Source organism: Giraffa tippelskirchi, chromosome 4 (genome assembly GCF_054371585.1).
Source record: "Giraffa tippelskirchi isolate mGirTip1 chromosome 4, T2T-mGirTip1v1.2.pri, whole genome shotgun sequence".
In the NCBI taxonomy this organism is placed as follows: domain Eukaryota; kingdom Metazoa; phylum Chordata; class Mammalia; order Artiodactyla; family Giraffidae; genus Giraffa; species Giraffa tippelskirchi.
The window spans coordinates 150694315-150717215 of record NC_137278.1 but is presented as its reverse complement, the minus strand read 5'-3'; the positions used below and the strand labels follow the sequence as shown (position 1 = coordinate 150717215).

General features: G+C 35.3%; 1 protein-coding gene across 6 annotated transcripts in view; it reads left to right on the top strand.

The window, feature by feature from the left end:
- MON2 (MON2 regulator of endosome-to-Golgi trafficking) overlaps positions 1-22901 on the top strand; it is a 122892-nt gene that overhangs the window by 22065 nt on the left and 77926 nt on the right. For all 6 annotated transcript variants that reach the window (XR_014081904.1, XM_081588927.1, XM_081588928.1 and 3 more), the window contains 6 exons: positions 1811-1938; positions 3391-3522; positions 4401-4530; positions 6515-6612; positions 7729-7854; positions 13620-13814. Coding sequence is in view for 5 of the 6 variants with exons in the window: in XM_081588927.1 (XP_081445053.1) it covers positions 1811-1938; positions 3391-3522; positions 4401-4530; positions 6515-6612; positions 7729-7854; positions 13620-13814 (809 nt within the window). In the remaining variant the exon portion in view is untranslated. The remainder of the gene's footprint in view (positions 1-1810; positions 1939-3390; positions 3523-4400; positions 4531-6514; positions 6613-7728; positions 7855-13619; positions 13815-22901) is intronic.

Sequence of the window (22901 nt, the reverse complement as noted above, 5' to 3'; positions counted from 1 at the left end):
CTGGTGATACATGTGTGTCTTAAAATAATTGTCGTCAGAGACTCTGTAGAAGTACACTCTGTTTCCTTCTGTGGAGACAGAATCCCTTTCCTTCATTCTTCTGATGACTTTAGGCAGACAGCTTTGAAATGTTTTATTGGCTCCTTTCAGACACTTTTAACTCTTTTAATTTCCGTTTGCATCATATGCTGTTTGCCGTAAAGAGTGGCAGCATAATGTTGTGGAAAGAGTAGTGAACCAGGGATTAGAAGACATATTTTTTGATTCTGGTTTTGCCACCTACTTGTTGTGTCACTGGGTTCAGATCATGCCCTATAAACTCTGCATGAGTATTATGATACTAAAATGAGAAACACATGTTAATGTCATAAAAATTTTAAGTGCAGCTTATTAGTATTGAAAACTTACATTTGCCTGAGCAAGATTTAATAATTTGGAATGTTCTGCAGAGTTAGGGGTGGCATCAGACTTCAGTGATTTTGGCATAATTGAATATAGCAGGATATTTACTGCTTCAGAATAGTATTTTTTTGAGCTTTATTGTCATCTTTTAATCACTCATATAAATGTTTTGTGACATTGTTATGGAAATTTTATGTCTCTGGTTTTGAAGCAGAACTTTGATGCACAAGAAAAAGAAAGCAAGGAAATAAGGCAAGGGAGCTGTTTTTTGGAAATACTGTTCATTGCCAGTCATATTTGCCATCTCTTAGCTGTGATTTATGCTGGCATATTGAGGATTTTACAGAGCATGCTGTAGGAAATAGTAGTCTTTATTTGTCATACCATAAAGAAGCTTTGGGAGAAGAAAGAAGGGACTTTAAGTGATAAAATTAATGTTAACACTAGCTTTACACTTTTAAAGGTGACTCTGGGTGACTTTCCCATAATTTCTTTTGAAAAACATGTTAAGACTCAAGTTTTGTGTGACTTTATTACAGGTTTTAACCTATTGAAATAATTGATGGATGCAATACATTTGAAAACAAATACCAAACATAGAAGTTTAATGTTCTCGTGACTTGGACTTTTATGTTATTTATTCAAATTCCCTGAGGATGAAAAATGTGAAATGTGTCTTATTCATCTTTGTGTAGCCATCCACTAAGTGTGTGTGTACTGATTTAACTTCATTTTGTAAATTTAAATTATGTATAGTTCAGTTTGTACATTTTCTAATCTTTTACATTTGTGTTGTTATTTGAAAACTTCTGAAATAATTGGCTTGGTAGAAGGAGTTATTTTAAGATTTGGAATTATAGCATGTGCGTCCAATTAATTTAAAGCAATACTTCAGTAATAAGAGCGGTAATGTTATTGTTTTTAATGGATTTACTTCTTGAAGAAGAAATTAGAGCCAGTGAATTAAAGCCATGTAATAAAATTTTAGGGAGTTCTGAATATTCATTCAGAAATGTGGTAGGGTTGATGTATATACTATTTTTAATTACTTTTCTGCTCTACGATATGAGTTCTTATTCCTTTTTTCCCTTCTACACTATTGAAGAAACAATCTTACTCTGAGGCAAGATAGAACTTCTGAGAAGTTGCCCTTAAAGAGTTTATAGAAAATGGAAGAGAACCAAAGGACAGAGTGTCAGGAGAAAGGCACAGGAAAACTGTACTTAAGGAGGGTAGTTTAGATACAGAGTCTGAAGTATTTTAACTCTTACTGCTTGATTTTTATTTTCATATTTATTTTATATTAAGTGATTTTTATTAAGATTGTCATTACTGGTTGTAATTATGTAAAAATGTTCTTATTTATGAATTATGTTTAAATTTTTTTTTATATGTGTTCTGAATAAAGCATTGAAGGAGAACAGCTCAGAGGTTGTTCAGCCTTTTCTAATGGGTTGTGGAACCAAGGAACCAAAGATCACTCAACTATGTTTGGCTGCCATTCAGAGACTCATGTCCCATGAAGTGGTGTCTGAGGTAATGTGAAGATTTTATCTGAACTGTGCACCTATAAATCAGATCAGGAGTTTTCTCAAGGAGAGAATAAAACATACCTGGTATTTAATATAAATCAATGCTTGAAGGACATGGCTTCATTTTAAAAGGTTACCAGATTGTCTCATTATTAAACACTCAGTATAGATGGGGTAAATTTTGTCAAATCATTTGTAATCTAAGAAGTCATGTGTGCTCAGTTGCTTAGTCGTATCCGACTCTTCATGGCCCCATGGACTGTAGCCCGCCAGGCTTCTCTGCCCATGGAATTTTCCAGGCAAGAATACTTGAGTAGGTTGCCATTTTCTACTCTAGGGGATATTCCCAACCCTCATCTCTTGCGTCTCCTGCATTGGAAGGAGGATTCTTTACCACTAGTGCCACCATGGAGAAGGCAATGGCACCCCACTCCAGTACCCTTGCCTGGGAAACCTATGGACAGAGGAGCCTGGTAGGCTGCAGCCCATGGGGTCGCGAAGAGTCGGACACGACTGAGCGACTTCACTTTCACTTTTCCCTTTCATGCACTGGAGGAGGAAATGGCAACCCACTCCAGTGTTCTTGCCTGGAGAATCCCAGGGACGGAGGAGCCTGGTGGGCTGCCGTCTATGAGTTCGCACCGAGTCGGACACGACTGACGCGACTTAGCAGCAGCAGCAGCAGCAGCAGTGCCACCATAGTTCATTAATATAGATAATTTTGAGAACCAAGCAAATTTTCAATATCAGTGATGAAGAATATCATTCATGAATTAGTTTTTTAAAGGTAGGAGAGAAAATCATGACTATTTCCTAGATTGTCTGAAGTGTTGCTCAATAAGGGTATTGTTCATATCTAACCTCATGATGGTAAAACAGGAAAAACATTGTATTACTATGAATCTGCATTACTTAACTTTGTACTTCATGGGGTACTTTAATAGAAATGGTACATTCTTTTGCCTTTGGTATGACATTCTAAACAGTATCAGATTTAATTGAGTTCGTAAATATGTTGTTAATTTGAGTTGTATTTTTTTCTATAACTTGTTTTCCCTCTTGTCAATGAAATAATATGTAAGAAACAGTAACAGACTCATAATTTGTATATGTTTATATCCATAAGTGTCCAAATGAAATATACCCCTATTATTTTAAAAATGAGCATTGATTTTGGCAAGTTATTTTGGAACTGCATGTTGCTGTTTGCCTAAATTCAAATGGTACATTTTAAATCTTAAAGCATTTTTTTTTGATAAGAAAATTAATTGGTTGCAGTTCTTGAATTAGTTGAGAGACATGTATTTGGATCTATAGATTTAGAAACATGGGTTTTTGTTAATGTGATCAAGAAATTCTCTCCAGGTGAGATTTTATTTGTATACTTTTTCTTGCTTAGGGACCCAAAGCACCTCTATTTTATTTGTTGACAATAATTAACATACTTGTTTTACAGACTGCAGCTGGAAATATAATTAACATGCTTTGGCAGCTAATGGAAAATAGTCTTGAAGAACTTAAGCTGCTTCAAACAGTTCTTGTTCTTTTAACAACCAATACAGTAGTTCATGATGAGGCACTCTCTAAGGTAGGAACCTGTTTGTTCAAGTTCATTAAGTGCTTTGGGACAGTATTTGGATAAGCTGACCGAAAGAGGAAAGCCTAGCGCTGTTTGAACTAAAAGCAACTTTCCTGTAGCTATTGTGATAATGCACATTGCATGATAAAAGCCTTCAATGCCTTATTTTCCACAGATTAGAGGTGATATCAGGTTAGGGTGATTAAACAGACTCCCTTGGATATAGCTGACAGGCTTGGTTATGAATACAAGACGGAAAAAGAAAAGTAGCAGAAGAAAAGGAATAGAGAAAGAAGAAAAGAAAACAGTATTTGTTTCCAGGTGTCAGTGTTGTCCACAATTACCTTGGGTGTTCCTAACAGCTCTCTCTTTCCCACTTTCAAAATAATTTCACATGTAAAATGTATGTAAGCCAGATAACTTAAGTCTGTCCCTGAAGCAGCTGGAGAAGTATCATTTTGGCATTAATACTAGATAAGGCTGCATGTATGAAAGCTCTTTCTCACTCGCACTCTCTTTGAAACATATAACAGCTGTTATATTATTTGTTTCATCTTTAAATTTTTTTTTAATTGTGAAATATTTCTAAAGAACAGAAAGTACAGAGAGTAATATAGAAATAGTCTTCAATTAATAGTTTATTATTTAGGGTAAAAGATGCATTTCACATTACCTTTGCTAATCTTATGTGTCTTTGTATTTACTGAGAGTTTGAATTATTTAAAAATACTGAAGTTTTTGTAGCTTTATTGTATAAAAGAGTGGGACTTCTAGCGTAGGTGATTGAAACAGCAAAGCATAAATTATTTGGGGTTACATCAAATAAAGTAAAGATAATAACCATATTCATCAACTTGTTTCATGCTAAATGAAACTTGTTTTTTTAGGCAATTGTTCTTTGTTTTCGACTACACTTCACAAAAGATAATATTACAAATAATACAGCTGCTGCTACAGTGCGACAAGTTGTTACTGTTGTTTTTGAGAGGATGGTTGCTGAAGATGAACGACATAGAGGTAAAGTGATGAAAGTTGTTTCCTTTTGCCTGTCGATGGCTCTAAATGTCCGTGGTTATTCATTTAATGATTGTCAGCCATTCCCGGGAGAAGGCAATGGCAGCCCACTCCAGTACTCTTGCCTGGAAAATCCCAGGACGGAGGAGCCTGGTGGGCTGCCGTCTGTGGGGTCGCACAGTCGGACTCGACTGCAGCCACTTAGCAACAGCAGCAGCAGCCATTCCCCTATGAACTTAGGCTACGTAATAATTAGAATACTTTAGAAAGTTTATTTAACCTTTTTATTATTGATAATGGCAAATCAAAAGATAAATCTCTCACAGTTTTATCACCCTAAGAAGTGGACCATGTTTTCTGTATTTATTTCTAATATATTCAAAATTTTACATTGAATATGGTAATAGCATATTTTACACAAGGTGTTGCATTGTATTTTTAGCCAAACATTACATATGATTATTTTGTGTTACATTTTAATTTTTGTAATTGAAATTTTTATTGGTTGCATTATATTTTGTGGCTATTCTATAATTGAATGAACTACTTATGTTCTGTAGTTCAGTATTGTTTTCAGTGTCTTCCTACGTATGTATTTCCATTTAAATTATTTCTTTGGAGTAAATTCTCAAAAGTGAGCTTCCCTCACGTGAATTTTTGTCTTTGCCTATTAATATGTATTAATCGAGAATATTTATTGATGTAAAGCCTACTTTTCATATTTTCATAAAATCCTTTTATTTGTAATTTTTAACATCTTCATGATTTGAAACATTTCCTAAAAACTTAGAAACATATCCTGTCACAGAGCTTGTAGATACTGTTTATGTTATAATTTTTATAATTTGATAAATTTTAAGTTTTTTTATTCGTTATCCTTATTAGATGAAAGGTAAAAATTTTCCGCATGTTAGTTGAAAAGATCATGAGGTGCTGTCATCAAGAGCAGCCTCTCTGTTTTATGGAGTCAAGAAACAAAAGATTAAACTTTTTTTTAGTTTTTTTCTCCCCTAAACTCTTGATATTATACAGTCTTTCATATCATTTGGTGTTATTTTGGTAATATTGGTAAAAAAAAAAAGCAATACTATTAAATAATGATAGTTCTGCCTACTCTAATAATTACTTCACTTTATCTGAATTTAACCATTGGTCAAATTTTTACATTCTGTTTCAGGCATTTTTCATCTATTTGTTTATTAAAATATTCCCACTAACTTTTGTCTCACTTTTTCAAGCGGAAATGCAGGTAGAATTTTAACAGTTTGAAATATAAAGGAATTAAATGTAGAGGATAAAACAAAGCAGTTCTCCAGTTTGAATGTCTTATATACCATAATCTCAATATAATTTCTGAATTGATAGTTTTGGCTGTGTGTCTAGTATCACACTTAATACTTTCTAATAAGGTAGAAAATATTTAGAACCTCTTCCTTTTCGAGTAGTCATTAGTCAAGATTCATTTGAAACAGGCTGCCATAACTTACAGGAAATAGTATCTTGTTAGTAGTCAAAGAAATTGAGAAGCCCCATTCTAGGTAACTCTTGGCTAATCAATATCTGTAACTGACATAGTACTTAATGGCAGATCAAGCAGTTAATTCTCTTGAAGATGGTGAGATTGTAGAGGAATTAACCATGTGGTAAATATTCATATGTTTGATATTTAAAGGTACATTCAAACATGACATCGGTTTCAAATCCATGAAATAAAAGGACTAGAGAAAGGGGTACTAGGAAAATCATATGTATGGACAAAGATAATAAGCTTAGTAAAATGAATATGAGATAATGAAGGTGGTTTTTTTATGATATGATGTATAAAAATGGAATTCCCAAGTTTTCTTTCCATTTTGGAGGCATGGTTCTGAACTTAAAGTTTATAATTCTGTAAATACATACTTACTTTCAACGTACCTTTTAGACAGTATATATGATTTATTAAAAGCATTATGAACTCATAAAACCCTTCTTATTTTGATTGCAGATATTATAGACCAACCAGTACTAGTCCAAGGAAATAGTAACAGAAGATCTGTCAGTACCCTCAAACCTTGTGCTAAAGATGCATATATGCTTTTCCAGGTATTTCCATTGATAAGGGTAATTTTTATACTAGAGTATAGTTTTGTGTGAATTTTTGATTTTGGAATTTTGTATCTGATTTAATTTTTAAGTGTTTTTTATTTTTCATTGTCATTTTACAGTGTCAAAAAGTAGTATCGGTTTAAAAAGAAAAAAGTAGTACAAGTTTCCTCCACTATCTGACAGTAGCACATTTCTGTGCAACTTCAAAATGCCTTAAGTGAAAAAGCAATTACCTTAGGACACAATTACCTAATGAATGCACAAAATAAATCAAGATAAAGCACAAACACACACACAGCTGAAAGCTTTGGCAGCTTGATGCTGAGATACTGAGTGTAGTTCCTGGAGTAAGAACTTGAAGGTACCACTCTTGCTGCTGGGGGCGTGTGCAGCTTCTATTATGGGCTGCCTGCAAAACAAACAGAGAACATGGTTTTCGTTTTTGTCTTTTTTTTTTGAAAGAAAAGTGAAAATCTTCAGATTTTCTTCTGGTTAAAGAAAATATGATTTCTTTTCGTTAAAGAAAACAGGTGCTAATCTAGGTCTTTTGTAAAAACTAAGTGGTGAAGAACTTTTGGAAAGCATGTGATATCTGTCTAAAACATTAAAGAGTGTCTATACCTAATTAGCATGATAAAGTGTTATGTTTCACTTTAAGGAAATAAAATGAGTGCAATCTGAACTAGCTATATTAGGAATGACTAGTCATATAAAATACTTCCTTTAATAGGAAAATTAAAGTATTTACTTAAAATTCTGCTCTATCTGATATAACATGATATACAAATACCTGATTTTTACATTACTTGTGAATAAAACAAGATTAACCTGAACTAAAAATTTTATTAATTTTGATTAAAGAGCCTTTAAAAAAATATTAGAATAAATATTTGTCTCTACTCTGTATATTAAGTTTACTTACATAATCAACTATACAATTAATTAAAACTTGAATTATCAATACTTAATTTCTAAGGAATAAAACCTACTAATAAGAGATGCTTCAAAGAATTTTTTATGAGCTATGAATTTATGAGCTATGAAAAGGACATTGCATTCCAGCATGTGAAATATTTTATTTATTTTTTATTTATTGTTTGATTTATTTTCCAGGACCTTTGTCAGTTGGTTAATGCTGATGCCCCTTACTGGCTAGTAGGTATGACAGAAATGACCCGAACATTTGGCCTTGAATTACTTGAATCAGTCCTGAATGATTTTCCACAAGTCTTTTTACAAGTAAGCCATTTGTGGTATCTTGCAACAAAATTAATCTTTACTTTTTTTCACAGATAGTTTTCAAGAAAGCAAGATGTATTTTTCCCCCACATTAAAAGATGCAAAAAATTATAGCTTCAGACTTTAGACATAATTATCTACTGTTATCTTAACTTTTGTTGTGCCCAAGCATTTTGAAATTTTAATGTTAGAAGCAATCCCTAGAGTCTGTCTGGTCAAGCATTTCCCAATCTAAGGGTGTATGAAGGAGCTCTTTTTATAATGTTTATAATTATATATATAATTATATATATTATAATGTTTATGATGTGAGCTCTTTTTATAATATTTAAAAGCCTTAAAAATTGTTGCTAATTTTTGTTTGCAGCTGTGTGCTTTTACATAATTTAAATGGAGAAAAGAAGTCATCAGTGCTTATTTAATAAATTTAATCTGCTGTGCAGAATATTTCAAAACAGTTCATAGGGGAAAAAGTGAGAAAGAATTCAAGCTTTTCATTTTACTTGTAAGAAGCTAAAGTCCAAAAGTGATTCAGTGATTTACATGGGGTTCTTTAGTTATTTGCAGATCTTGAACTAAAATTTAGAACTTTTAACTATACCCTAGCTCCTTGGTCAGCTATTTGATCTTTGCTCTTATCTACAACACAAGTGAATCAAGTGCCACAAAAGTAGAAGACCCTTTAGCCCAGGAGTCGGTATTGAAATTTTTACTACATGGCTTATGGTTTTTGGTCCATATTAGATAACTCTTCAGTGCTTTCAGTGGTATTGAACAATATTAACTGAGGATTCCTTTTCTTGTATTAGCATAGGAGAAGTTAAGGTATAACTTGATTCATAGTCTTGTATAAACTGATAGTTGTAACAGCTGCGACTTTTGACTGCCTACTCCATGCTAAACTTTGCCAAATTCCTTACATATCATACTCTCTTTAATCTTCACAAATACCTGAAGTACCAATTATTTCTATTTTACCCAGGAGGAAGCTAAGACTTTGATGGTGAAATAATTTGGCTAAGGGTTCATAGTTGTGAGTGTCCTCATCCTTTAGCCTCACCGTCATTCTTGTTACTAAATGACCCAAGTGGGCTCCTGCTTCAAGGCCTTTGTACTTACTGCTGCCTGGGCCTGGAATACTTTTCTCCCATATAGCTTGTTCTCTTACTCTTTTGAGGCCTTTACTCAATGGTCAACATATCAGACAAGCCTTCCCCACCACTCTGTGTAAAATGGCAGCTTCTTTTCCTGGCAGCACCGTTATCTTTCTGACTCCTTGTCATTTTTCTTATTACTTCCTGACATATGTGTTTGTACATGAGTTGATCTATTTTTCCCCCTCATAAAAAAGTAAGTTCTATGATGCAGGGACTTAGTTCAGTGTTGTACAAGTGCCTGGCATATGGCAGGTGTTTGATAAATATTTGAATAAGAGAGTGAAGAATTGGTAAATGAATTTGAATTAGAAATTTCTATAGTTTGAATTACATTTTCTAATTTTGTAGGGAAAGGTTTGAAAAAATGGTTTCAGATTTATTGTGCCCAAAATAAATCTATTCTACTTTATTCTTCTTGTTATAATCCAGAGGAGAAAAAAGAATTACCTTGTGTAAGATCCTAAAATTTACTCCTACAGATCCCTTAGAAAACTAGGAATAAAACTACCATATGACCTGACAATCCCACTACTGAGCACATGCCCTGAGAAAACCATAATTGAAGAAAACATATGTACCCCAGTGTTCATTTTAGCACTATTTATAATAGCTAAGACATGAAAGAAACCTAGATGGAATCTAGAAAGATGGTACTGATGAACCTGTTTGCGGGGCAGCAGTGGAAACGCAGAGATAGAGAAAAGACTTGTGGACAAAGTTGGGGAAAGAGAGAGTGGGACGAATTGAGAGAGAGCATGGAAACATATACAATACCATATGTAAAATAGATAGCCAGTAGGAATTTGCTGTATGAAGCAAGAAGCTCAAATCCAGTGCTCTCTGACAACCTAGAGGGGTGGGATGAGGTGGGGAACGTGGGAGGGAGGTTCAAGAGGGAGAGGGCATATGTATACCTATGGCTGACTCATGCTGATATATGGCAGAAACCAACACAATATTGTAAAACAGTTATCCTCCAATTAAAAAGAAATAACAAAAAATTGCTCCTATGAAGTTTTCTTCAAGAGATAAATATTTGTTTTCATTCACTCATTATTCACTCATCCTATCAGAATTTACCAGTACCTTACAATCTGCTGGTGAATGTGTTCAGTGCAAAGAATTCAGTATTTAAATAAGATAGATAAAATTCTTGCCCTTATTGTGCTTATCAGTCTAATTGGAAGGAAAACATTACTGAATGATAAACTGTGATGAGTGCTATGAGGGAAAAGTATAAAAAGTGCTGTGAAAATGAGTAACAGAGGTACCCAACCTAGTGGAGAGTTGGTGATGAATGAAGGCTGTGAAGCTTTTACCTGAAATATGAAGAGTAATTGAGAGAAATAGGTAGTATAGGAAAAGAATATTCTAGAGCAGTGACTCTAAGAAAGGAACTGCCTTCTCTTCTAGAAAATAAGCTCTGTAAGAGCAAGGACAAGATTGAGCTTAACTCTGAATTTCACAGTGACCACAGGACTGGAAAAGGTCAGTTTTCATTCCAGTACCAAAGAAGGGCAATGCCAAAGAATGTTCAAAGTACCACGCAGTTGTCCTCATTTCACATTCCAGCAAGGTCATGCTCAAAATCCTCCAAGCTAGGCTTCAACAGTACATGAACCGAGATGTACAAGCTGGATTTAGAAAAGGCAGAGGAATCAGAGATCAAATTGCCAACATCTGTTGGATCATAGGAAAAGCAAGAGAATTCCAGAAAAATATCTACTTCAGCTTCATTGTCAATGCTAAAGCCTTTGACTGTGTGGATCACAACAAACTGTGGAAAATTCCATGGTTTTTCCAGTAGTCATGTTTGGATGTGAAAGCTGGACTAAAGAAGGCTATAAAGCCTGTAAAGAAGGCTGAGCACTGAAGAATTGTTGCTTTTGAACTGTGGTATTGGAGAAGACTCTTCAGAGTCCCTTGGACTGCAAGGAGATCCAACCAGTCAATCCTAAAGGAAATCAACCCCGAATATTCATTGAAAGGACTGATGCTGAAGCTCCAATACTTTGGCCACCTGATGTGAAGAGCCAACTCTTTGGAAAAGACTCTGATGCTGGGACGGATAGAAGGCAGTAGGAGAAGGGGATGACAGAGGATGAGATGATTGTGTGGCATCATCGACTCAATGGACATGAGTTTGAGCAAGTCCGGGAGATGGTAACGGACAGGGAAGCCTGGTGTGTTGCAGTCCATGGGGTCGCAAAGAGCTGGACATGACTGAGTGACTGAACAAGAACAACATCACAATTCCTGGCACACATTATACAGTTGGCAAGTAAATGCTGAATAAAGCACTGAAATGTGAGGAAATAGGCAGTCTTTTACCTTCTTCAAAATGAACTCGGTGGATTATAGAACTAATTATATTTTATTAATCAAAGATGACTTCTGACTTTATGGCTTGAGCCATAGAGAATATTCTATGAGCAGAACTTTTGCTAGAAAGGGTAGTATGTTCAGTTTTGAATTTACTCCTTTTGAAGTACCCAAGTGTACACAGAAGAGTAGTTTAATTTATATATCTTGAGCTTGAAAGTAAAGTTTTGGGCTCAAGTTATAAATTTAAACTTCACTGGCACATATGTGAGTGAATGAGATCACCTGTGGCGATAACATGGTAATACGGACCTGATATTCTGGAGCTCTGAGGAACCATTGTTAAACAGTTGGGCATGAGAGGATGAGCATACAAGAGAGACTCAGAGCATGGAGGCCAGAAAGGTAGGAATGCATTTGAGCATTCCTTCCTTTAGGAATCAGTTATGTCAGGTGCTTCAGTGAAATTTGGTAAGACTGCAAGGGCAATGTTTGCTTTGGCCACAGATAAATACATCATGATGTGTATAATGAGAATAGTTTAAATGAAGATGAAGTATAGATTGATGGGGGTTATTTAGGAAACACAATTGTAGTTAGTTGAATAGTGAGGGGAAAAAGTTAACAAAACTTAGGAATTGTCTGAAATATTTATGAGTTAACTAGTACGTGAGACTATTTAGCAAAGTATGAAAATGGATTTAACTATGCTTTTCATTTTGTCAATGAAACTGCTATAGATGTGAAAGTAGAATTTCAAATCACATAACTTTAGAAAAAATTAATGTTTTAAAATTTATTTTTTGGGGGGCTATACTGCGTCTTCGTTGCTGTGTGTGGGCCTTCTCCAATTGCAGTGAGCATGGGCAATCTAGTGGCAGTGTACAAGCTTCTCACTGCAGTCATTTCTCTTGCTGTGGAGCACAGGCTTTAGGGCATGCGGGCTCAGTAGTTGTGGCACACAGACTTTGTTGTTCCACGACATGTGGGATCTTCCTGGACCAGGGATTGAACTCGTGTTTCCTGCATGGTGGGTGGATTCCTTGCCACTGAACCACCAGGAACACCCTCCACGTAACTCTTAAGATCCCATTTTTTGGGGGGAAAGAATTAAAAGTACATTAAAATGAATTTAAAATCTAGAAGGATATATGTTTGGAGTCAACAGTGACTCACTAACTTATCTCTGGGAGATACTAAGCAAAACTTTTATTTTTATCTTTTTGCTTCTCTATGTTTTCTTTCCTTATTTCTGCTAGTGAACCTGTATTTTTTCTTGAATGAATCTGATTTGTTAAAAGATACATTTTATAAATTTAAGAAAACTACTCTGTGCCTTATCTTCCTTTTCTGTAAGATTAAAGGATTGGATAGGTTGATTTTTATTTTTGTAACTTTTGTTCCTGGCCTCCATGAAGCTGGGTTGCTTAAAACAACAGTATAATTTTTATATTTGAGGTTAAACATTGACTGTAGATTGGACCTTTTTTTTTTCAGTATAATAAGACTACTTTTGGCTAATATAATGAGGGAATTAACAAGTTAAGGGAGGTTTTCTGTGTAATATGCCATAATTATAAGTAAAATTTAAGAATTCTCTGTAAGATTCCCAGACTTTAAAATAATTATGCTTGTTTGTCATTGTGTTTTTTATCAACTCATTGTGTTCTGTTCAAGTGATCTAACTAGAAAAAAATATTAATTAATAAATCTGCGTGTGAATAGAATTATCTTCACAAAATAAAATCTGAATTATATAATTTATTTACTTTATTAATCAGATTTTCTCCTCTCAGCTTCCTGTTTAAATGCTTTATCTGTTTGAATTTATAAAATCTATTTTCTTCTGTTTTGTTATGTTTTTAATTGCTAGAATTGCTAGTGTCCTACTAAAATTAAAATTCTTAGTAATTAACATCATTTTAATTCCACAGTTATTAAATGTTCTTTTTTTAATTTCAATTCTTTTTAAAACTTCTTGAAATAATATTATTTGATCTTATATTCTCAAAGAGGAGTACTAATTTCAAAATTGTGTGTAAACTTTAAAATAAACTTGCCTGGAGAATCCCAGGGATGGGGGAGCCTGGTGGGCTGCCGTCTATGGGGTCACACAGTCAGACACGACTGAAGCAACTTAGCAGCAGCAGCAGCAGCATATAAACTTATAATTTTATTCATACTGATTATTGAAGATTGTTATTAACTGTGAGACTTACAAGCATTAAGTACAAAGTAAGTTAATTATTTTTCTTTCTTTCTTTTTTTTTTAATCTTTTCAAATAGCATCAGGAATTTAGTTTCCTCCTCAAAGAAAGAGTATGTCCTCTTGTGATAAAGCTATTTTCTCCAAATATAAAATTCAGACAAGGTTCCAGCACTTCATCTTCTCCAGCACCAGTTGAAAAACCGTATTTTCCTATCTGCATGCGTTTGCTGAGAGTAGTGTCTGTTCTGATTAAGCAATTTTACAGTCTTTTGGTAAGTGCTAATTTTCATATGTGTTTGTGTCTGTGATTGCATGAAGCCTCTTCTGAAAAGATGATCTTGTTATAGTGTATTTAGCTACTTCGGTTAAGCAAACTTCTGGGTTTGTTTTTTTTTTTTTTTGAGTACTTATAGGTAATCTCCAAGGTATTTGAAAGTTCATTCTTTCCTTTCTTGAATCTCTCTTATGTTTATGTGGTATTTTATACTCCATAACCCCACTGCATTTTATACTTCATTGTTTTCTTAGTTCTTGTTTTTTCTTCTCTCCAAGGCTGCCAGTGCCAAATTTTTTTTAATACCACCATACATATGACCTGTTATAAAATTTGGTGAATTGTAACATTAGAAATTAATTTTTATTTTCACTCCAATATTATATCTATTTTGCATACATTTTTGGATGCAGGATATATTGTGATATTCTTGATCATAATTCTATGTAATGATTGACTCAAATATTCAAATATTTTTCAGAGAAAGTGGTATATTATGGTATATTTCTTTAAAATTTTATGTTAAGTCAAATTCAGCAGTTTATAATTCTTTAAGTTTATATCCTTAATTTTAATTAACAAAAGTAATTGGTTATTGATCATCTACTGTGAAAAGTCAGTATGCTAAATGTTAGCGATAACCAACATTATAAACTATTAGTATAAGTAGTTTATACTAAATTCTATGGAGACTTTAAGAAAATTTGTTTTCTATATTTATGGTACACTTATCATAGATTTCCTTTTCATAGTCCAAATCCATTTATGTAAAATGCATTTTGAAATAATCTTTATAAGCACTGTAGTTATAATTATTTCTGGCCACATGAGATATATCTGTAAGGTATTTAATACATTGCTTGGAAATGCTGTAGGAAACTAAGTCATTTCAGAATGTGTTGCTATTTAGGGAACTGTAAACTATCAGAGTTTGGTGCCAAGGGTTTAAGAGTCTTTCAGTGTACTCATCATTGTTGGCTTGGACTATTTTGTTCTAACTTTTTAAAAATTACAATCATTGTTCCCCACAAATGTAAGTATTTGATATAATTTCCAATAATTATACTTAATTGATAAAGCAAGACTTTGTTGTCTAATTATATACAGTTAAAATGGTGGGAAATTCTCTGAGTCTTTATATTGATTGGTGATGGTGGTTTAGTCGCTAAGTTGTGTCTGACTCTTGTGACCCCACGGACTATAGCCTGCCAGGCTCCTCTGTCCATGGGATTCTCCAGGCAAGAATACTAGAGTGGGTTGCCATTTCCTTCTCCAAGGGATCTTCCCAACCCAGGAATTGAACTTTGGTCTCCTGCATTACAGGCAGATTCTTTACCAACTGAGCTAGGAGGGAGCCTTACTTTTAGAAATTTGGAAAGGTCCATCAGCATTTGCTGAAAGTTAAAGAAAGGTAGATTAGTTTCTCTAAAGATGGAAAGCTTATGTCTGTTAGTTGTTGTATTTTCTTATTGTATTTATTTATAGTTTGTTTCAGTCCACAATAAACTTAAAAAAAAAGTAAACCAAAGTGACAAGTGATAGAATAGGAAGCTCTAGGCACTCTCTCCCCTACAGAGACACCAACTTTAAAATATACAGAACAGATTGCCTTTGTGTAAACTTCAGAAAGCAGCTTAGAAATTATAGCACCCCAGTCAGGTTTAAGACCAAGATAAGTTCATTAGAGTGGGTAAGAAAGCCCACTGCACTTACCCGCCATACCCCATCCCACCCCTGGCATAGCGTGGTATGATCAAGAGAAAATTCCTAACTTACGGATTCTCCTTCATGTAAAAAAGAAGGGTGAAATGTGCAACCAATATCCTAACTTTTGGGGTACTTCCCAAGGAACTGATTTTTGTCTTACCTGACTCTTAGACACTGACAAGAAAGGTAGCAACATACTTGGCTGCCAGGGGTCTGCTGAGAACAAAGTCAAACCCTTTGGCTTGCTACAGAACCAGGGAGATTATAGTATAACACAGACACCAGTTCAGTTCAGTTCAGTCACTCAGTCATGTCTAACTCTTTGTGACCCCTGGACTGCAGCACACCAGGCTTCCCTATTACCAACTCCCGGAGCTTGCTCAAATTCATGTCCATCGAGTTGGTGATGCCATCTAACCATCTCATTGTCTGTCATCCCCTTCTCCTGGCTTCAATCTTGCCTAATATCAGGGTCTTTTTCCAGTGAATCACTTCTTCTCATCATGTGGCCAAGTATTGGAGATTACACACAAACCCAGAGAAGACACTCTGACAGAAATAGCTAGAGGGGACCCCAAAATCTCTAGCTGGGCTGATTGGTAAAGATCTTTTCCTGTACAAAAACAATACATAAAGTGTAAAGAGGTGGCTGTTTTTTTCAAATGCCCAAATTTGAACAGGAAATAAGAATATATACAAATAAATAGGAAAACATGGCTCAAAGGAGGAAGATAAATTATAGAAATTGTCCTATAGATCAGAATTTCCCTGGTGGTCCAGTGGTTAAGAATCTGACTGCCAGTGCAGGGGACCGTGATTTGATCCCTGATCTGGGAAGGTTGCACATTCTGGGTTCAACTAAATCTGTGCACTGCAACTTTTACAGCCTACATGCCCTAGAGCCCATTTTCCACAAGAGAAACTGCCTCAATGAGAAGCCTGTTCACCACAACTAGAGAGTAGCCCCAGCTCACTGCGACTAGAGAAAGCCCACTTACAGCAACAAAAACCCAGCACAGCCAAAATAAATAAGAAATGGAGAATTCAAAATAACTATCATGATGCTTTACAGCTGAAAGAGAACATGGAAAGTAGTCAGAAAAATGGTATATGAACAAAATGATACTATCAGCAAAGAGAGAAACTAAAAAAGAACCAAATTCTGAATCTGAAAAATACAGTAACTCAATTGGAAAAAACTCACTAGAGAAGATAGCAGACGGATCAAGTAGAGAAAGAATGAGCAAAGTTGAAGACAGATTATTTGAAATTATCAAGTCAGAGGAGCCAAAGAAAAAGAATTGAGCAGACCCTATGGGACACCATCAAGTAGACCAATATGTGCACATCTAAGAAAAATATGCCCTGTTTTACTTTCACACTCACAATACCTCTATAGCCAAGTTGTGTGAATATTTTTCCCACACTGACCATTCTTTGACAACCAGGTGTCCTACATTTCAGTTGGATTCTGACATCTACCAGAGTTAGCAAAGGCCTCATGGTGGTGCTTGTGGTAAAGAACCTGCCTGTCATTGCGGGAGATGTAAGAGACATAAGTTCAATCCTTGGGTCTGGAAGATCCCCTGGAGGATGAAATGGCAACCCACTGCAGTATTCTTACCTGGAGAATCCCATGGACAGAGGAGCCTGGGAGGCCACAGTCCATAGGGTCACAAAGTCAGACACGACTGAAGTGACTTAGCATGTACCATGCGTTAAGGTATCAGTCCCACAAGGCTGTCCCCTATATTAGATGCCATTCCCAAATAGTGGATCTCCAGGTTACCAACTAGTTCTGTGTAACTTGGCTACAAATTGGAGGTTCCCATGACCCCCTTTTGGGGTTTGGTAAGTTGATAAAGTGACTCACAGAACCCAGGGAAACATTTTACAACTGCAGATTTATTACAAAGGACGTTTTAAAATGCCAGTGAACAGGCAGATGAAAAGATACATAGGGTGATGTCTCCATATTTGGGGGATTTTTATGGAGGTTTCATCATGTAGGCATGATTGATTATTAACTCAATTTCCGTCCATCCACTCCAGGGAATGGAGGGTGGGGATGAAAGTACCAAGCTTTCTAATCATGGCTTAGTCTCTCTGGTAACCAAGCTCTATCCCAGAGTTCACTGAGCATTGCCTCATTAGAACAAAAGATAATCCTGTTACCCAGGAAATTCCAAGGGATTTAGAAGTTCAGTGTCAGGAACTGGGGTCAGAGATCCGGTGTTAGAACAAAAAATGGTCCTAGCCACCCATATTTACAAGGGTTTTAGGAGCTCTCCTAAAATCAGGGGTGGAGACAAACATACATGTTTCTTATTATTTCACAATGCATTATGGGAGTTTTAGATGAGAAAAAGGGGCAGAGAGCCTATTTGAACCAATGGCTGAAACTGCAAATTTGAAAAAGGAACATACAAATTCATGAAGCTCAAAAAATTCCCACTGGGAGGATTAATTCAAGAAACAGACTGAGACACATTTTAATCAAGCTGTCAAAAGTCACAAAACATGTAAAGCAGAAAAAGAAAAGTGACTGTTCATGTGCAAGGGAGCTTTCATAAGATTTTCAGCAGACTTCTCAGCAGAAACCTTGCCAGCCAGAAGAGGATGGGATGATATATTCACAGTACTGAAAGAAAAAGTGTCAGTCAAGAATACTCTATCCAGAAAAACTTTCTTTCAAAATTGAAGGAGAAATGAACAAATGCAGAGAGTTTATTATCTGTGACTTTCCAGTGTTCATGTATGGGTGTGAGAGTTGGACTATAAAGAAAGCTGAGCATAGAAGAATTGATGCTTTTGAACTGTGGTGTTGGAGAAGACTCTTGAGAGTCCCTTGGACTGCAAGGAGATCCAACCAGTCCATCCCAAAGGAGATCAGTCCTGGGTGTTCATTGGAAGGACTGATGTTGAAGCTGAAACCCCAATACTTTGGCCACCTGATGCGAAGAGCTGACTCATTTGAAAAGACCCTGATTCTGGGAAAGATTGAGGGCAGGAGAAGAAGGGGATGACAGAGGATGATATGGTTGTATGGCATCACCGACTCAATGGACATGGGTTTTGGTAGATTCCGGGAGTTGGTGATGGACAGGGAGGCCTGGCGTACTGCGGTTCATGGGGTCACAAATAGTCGGACATGACTGAGCGACTGAACTGAACTGAAGTGAATACCAAATATATGTCACTTCACTATTGATTCCCTAAATACTATCAGAGTTGTCTTAGGGGGGCTTCTCTCTCTTCCCTCTCTAAAATGCAGGTTTTAACTAAGATAAGGCTATAGGAAGAGAAGACATTTCTCTTTCCTTTTCATATCCGCTTCTTTTCCCTGTCCTCCACAATAAGGCAGCATTCTTACATCTTCACCATGACAAATGCTGAATTCACATTTTATTTCTGTTCCCAAGTCAGGAATTACCAGCTTAATTATCTTTTATTTTTATGAAACTTGATGCTGAATTTTGTCCCTTCAGAATTTGTATTTTGAAGCCCCATTGTGATCATATTTGGAGATGTGACCTTTAGGAGATAGTTAGGTTTAGATGAGGTCATGAAGGTAGGATTCCCATCATAGAATTAGTGAGGATATACAAAGTGTTACTGGAGAGCATTCTCTCTCTGCTGTGTGAAGACACAGTAAGGCAGCTGTCTGCAAGTGAGGAAGAGAGCTCTCACCAAAACTTGACCATACTGACACCCTGATCTCAGACTTCCAGCCTCTAGAACTGTGAGAAATAAATTTCTGTTGTCTAAGCCACCCAGGTATTTTGTTACGGCAGCTTGAGCAGACTAAGATACTTGGTTTCTGTCCACCAGTTCTGTTATTTAGCAGTTCATCCAGTGACTTCAGAGCTACAGAAATCTTATTTTTAGTAATTTCAGTTTTGGATGAAATTTCTGTTATTGAATGGATATATTCTGGATATTACAAAGTACTTTACATTTATTAATTCATTTGGAGTTTACTACAACTCTATAAGGCAGACATTTGTATTTCTATTTTACAGATGAAAAAATAAGGCTCAGGATATTTATGTAGTTAGCCTGAGATCATACAGTTTGTAAGCTGCAGAGCTAGGATGTTCAGTAATCCTTTTATATCCCCCAAACCCAAGCTCTTAACCTCATTGCATTTTATACTTCACTGTTTTCTTAGTTCTCATGTCTTCCTCTTTCCAAAGCTAAGTTTCCTTTACTGCTCCTCTACCATTCTCTGTGTTTTGACCTTAGTCTCCTTGATTTAGGGGGCAGAATAAGGAGAGAGAACCGCACAGCCAACTACAGTAAAGATCAAATATTGCTGCTTAAATGAAGAGAAAAGCATACTTTTGTCTTTCACTCATCAATTGGGAGTAATGACCAACTGATAAAATGTCCCTTCACAACAAGGCAGCTCTTGGACTGTGTTGCAAAGATAAATTCTTCACATAGGACATTAATTCCTCAGTGTTAAAATTTGTTAGGTTGAGAGTTGGCTTACTGGTGTGCAACAGTTCAGATGTTATAGTTTCTCCAAGGTCAAAAGTTATAAGTGTGGTAGTTGTGGGGTAAGATACGTGACTTACGTGGAATTCTTCTCTCTTATTTCTCTTGTGTTGTCCTATTTAAACTTGAAAATGATACATCTCCTAAAAGGCCTACCACGGTAGTAATTTTAAACTTTTCAGTTGTAGGACACCTTTATACTAAAAATATTGAAGTGCTTTCATTTATGTAGATTATTTCTAACATTATTTACTGTATTAAAAATGGCCTGAGATGATACTAAAACCCATCTCATGTTAACATAAAAATTTATTTTTGCAAAAGATACCTACATTTTCCAAAGAACAAAAAGGATTGTTTTATATTCTTTTTGTAAATCTCTTTAATGTCTATCTTAATAGATATAGCTGGATTCTCCTACCTTCTTCTGTTTTCGTTATTTTGTGGTATGTTGTTTTGGTCAAAGCATATAAAGAAAATCTGTCCTCAGAATGGTATATAGTTGGGAAAGGCAGAATTATTTTAATGGCATTTTCAGATAATAGTATACATTGTTCTTTGATATTGTACCAAACTGAACCAGTGACCCTTTCTTAAAAGTGAAAAATATGAAACTGTATTACATTTTAATACCCTGTTACTTTAAAATTCATTGATTCATCTGGTGCTTCATTCAGTTGTATCCTTCACCTATGTATCATTTATTATGATTGAGCAGATGTTCCAAATGCTAACACTCTGTACAGTACTAAAAATCACACATGTTAATATCAATGTTAATATCAGCAACCATTTATCAGAAAAGTCTTCCATTATTAAAAAGCTACCCAGGTCATAGCAGCAGATACAAGTCTTCCAAAATTCTAATTTTTGCTTGAAAGCTTGAATCTTATCATTTACAATAAATACTGTCAGTTGTTTCCCCACAAGTGACAAGCTTATTTTGTTAAATTTTGAGAAAATTTCTACAGTATACATAAGTCTAAATAGTCATAATTTGCCAGATATTCTTTTAGTTAAAATGATCTCCATAGGAGAAAAAAAGTGACTAGGTCAGTTTGCAGCTATGATTTTCCTTCAGACAATCGCTTTACTTTGATACACAGCAAAAGTACTTCATGTGTACTTGCGGTGACAAATACCCAGAAGATTACAAATACATGCATGTATGGGTCAGAGTTAATAAAATCAATAATTGATTTAATTATTGATTGAATAATTTAATCAATAGCTTAAAAATTATCAATAACAAGTATTTTATTTGTTATTTTATTTTTGTTCATTTTACTTGTGGTCCTTGAGTGAAATAGACCCTTTTAATTTTATTAAGGGTACGTAATGGTGAAGAATACAATGACTCTTGTATAGTTTGATGCTACTGCCTTGAATCTTGCTAAAGCACCCACCATTGTTTTGAATCATCAGTACAGGTGTCAATACATTAAAAATGGCAAGTAATATATTAGTGTTATTATGAAAATACCTTTGAACTTCTTTAAAACATAAGCTAGTTGGCATTTTGGAAGGAAGAAATCTTAGTCTTTTCATAATACCTATGTTGTAGTTTCTAGTATTCCCTCCCTCTCCAGGTGACATTTGTATCTTCAGTTTGTATTACACTTTCTTGTCCAGTTCTTAAAAGATTAAAAGATCTTAAAAACTTCTTAAAAGATTAGTTCATTGGATGAAATTTAGAAACAAAAAAGTCTATTTAGCATAATTTAGTCATAGCTTTAAGCAAGAAAACTTTTTCTTAAAAGGAAATTTTCTCTTAGTGATTATGGTTTTTCTTAGGAGCTTACAGGTTTGATAGATAAATATTTTTCTCTGCAGATTTAGATTGTTAGTGACAGCAACAATGATTGAGTGTTTATATGGAAATCATTTTATCCTAGGGAAGAGTGAGTACATGTACATTCACAGTAATAGTCTCAGTTATTACTTTTATACTTAGAACTTGATGGCTCATCTTAAAATAGCTGTTGTTAGTGCGTTTGTGACTTGACTTTTTAAGAACAGGAATTCTCAATGTTGCCTTTGTGGTTTGCTTTGAAGAAACATGAAAATTTTCTAAGAATATGTTTTGTGCCAAAAATGTTAGAATTAGGATTACATTTTAAATTATGTTTAAATTATAGTAAGATTCAGAGAAGGCAATGGCACCCCACTCCAGTACTCTTGCCTGGAAAATCCCATGGATGGAGGAGCCTGGTAGGCTGCAGTCCATGGGGTAGCTAAGAGTTGGACACGACTGAGTGACGTCACTTTCACTTTCATGCATTGGAGAAGGAAATGGCAACCCACTCCAGTGTTCTTGCCTGGAGAATCCCAGGGACGGCGGAGCCTGGTGGGCTGCCTTCTATGGGGTCGCACAGAGTCGGACATGACTGAGGTGACTTAGCAGTAGCAGTAGCAATGAAAATAGTGTGATGTTATAGATGTCCTGAAATGGTCTGAGGGACCCCTGGTCTGAGGGGTCCAGGGACCACACTTTTGGAACCACTACACTGAAGAATCAGTTTTGTCCCCAAGTATTCACTAGCTTATATCTTAGTCTGTCTAGTAGCTCAGGAGCGTGAAGATAAGTCATCTTCTGTTAATATGTCTAGAGTGAAAAAGAAATAAGAATGCACCAGTCATTCAGGTACAGATATAATGTAGCCAGCACACCATATTCTTTCCACATTCTATCTGAGTTAGGTGCTCTTCTGTCCTTTGATATGCTTAGGCTCCATGCCCAGATGTCTTTTTTTTAGGAAGGTATCTTTAAGGAATTTACTAAACTTGTGTCTAGCATATCTCTCCTGCCTTTGACGTTGTGCTTTTAAAAAGGAGTGTATTAGCTAAATTGACTTGGGCAAGTTCATTTTCCACCTCT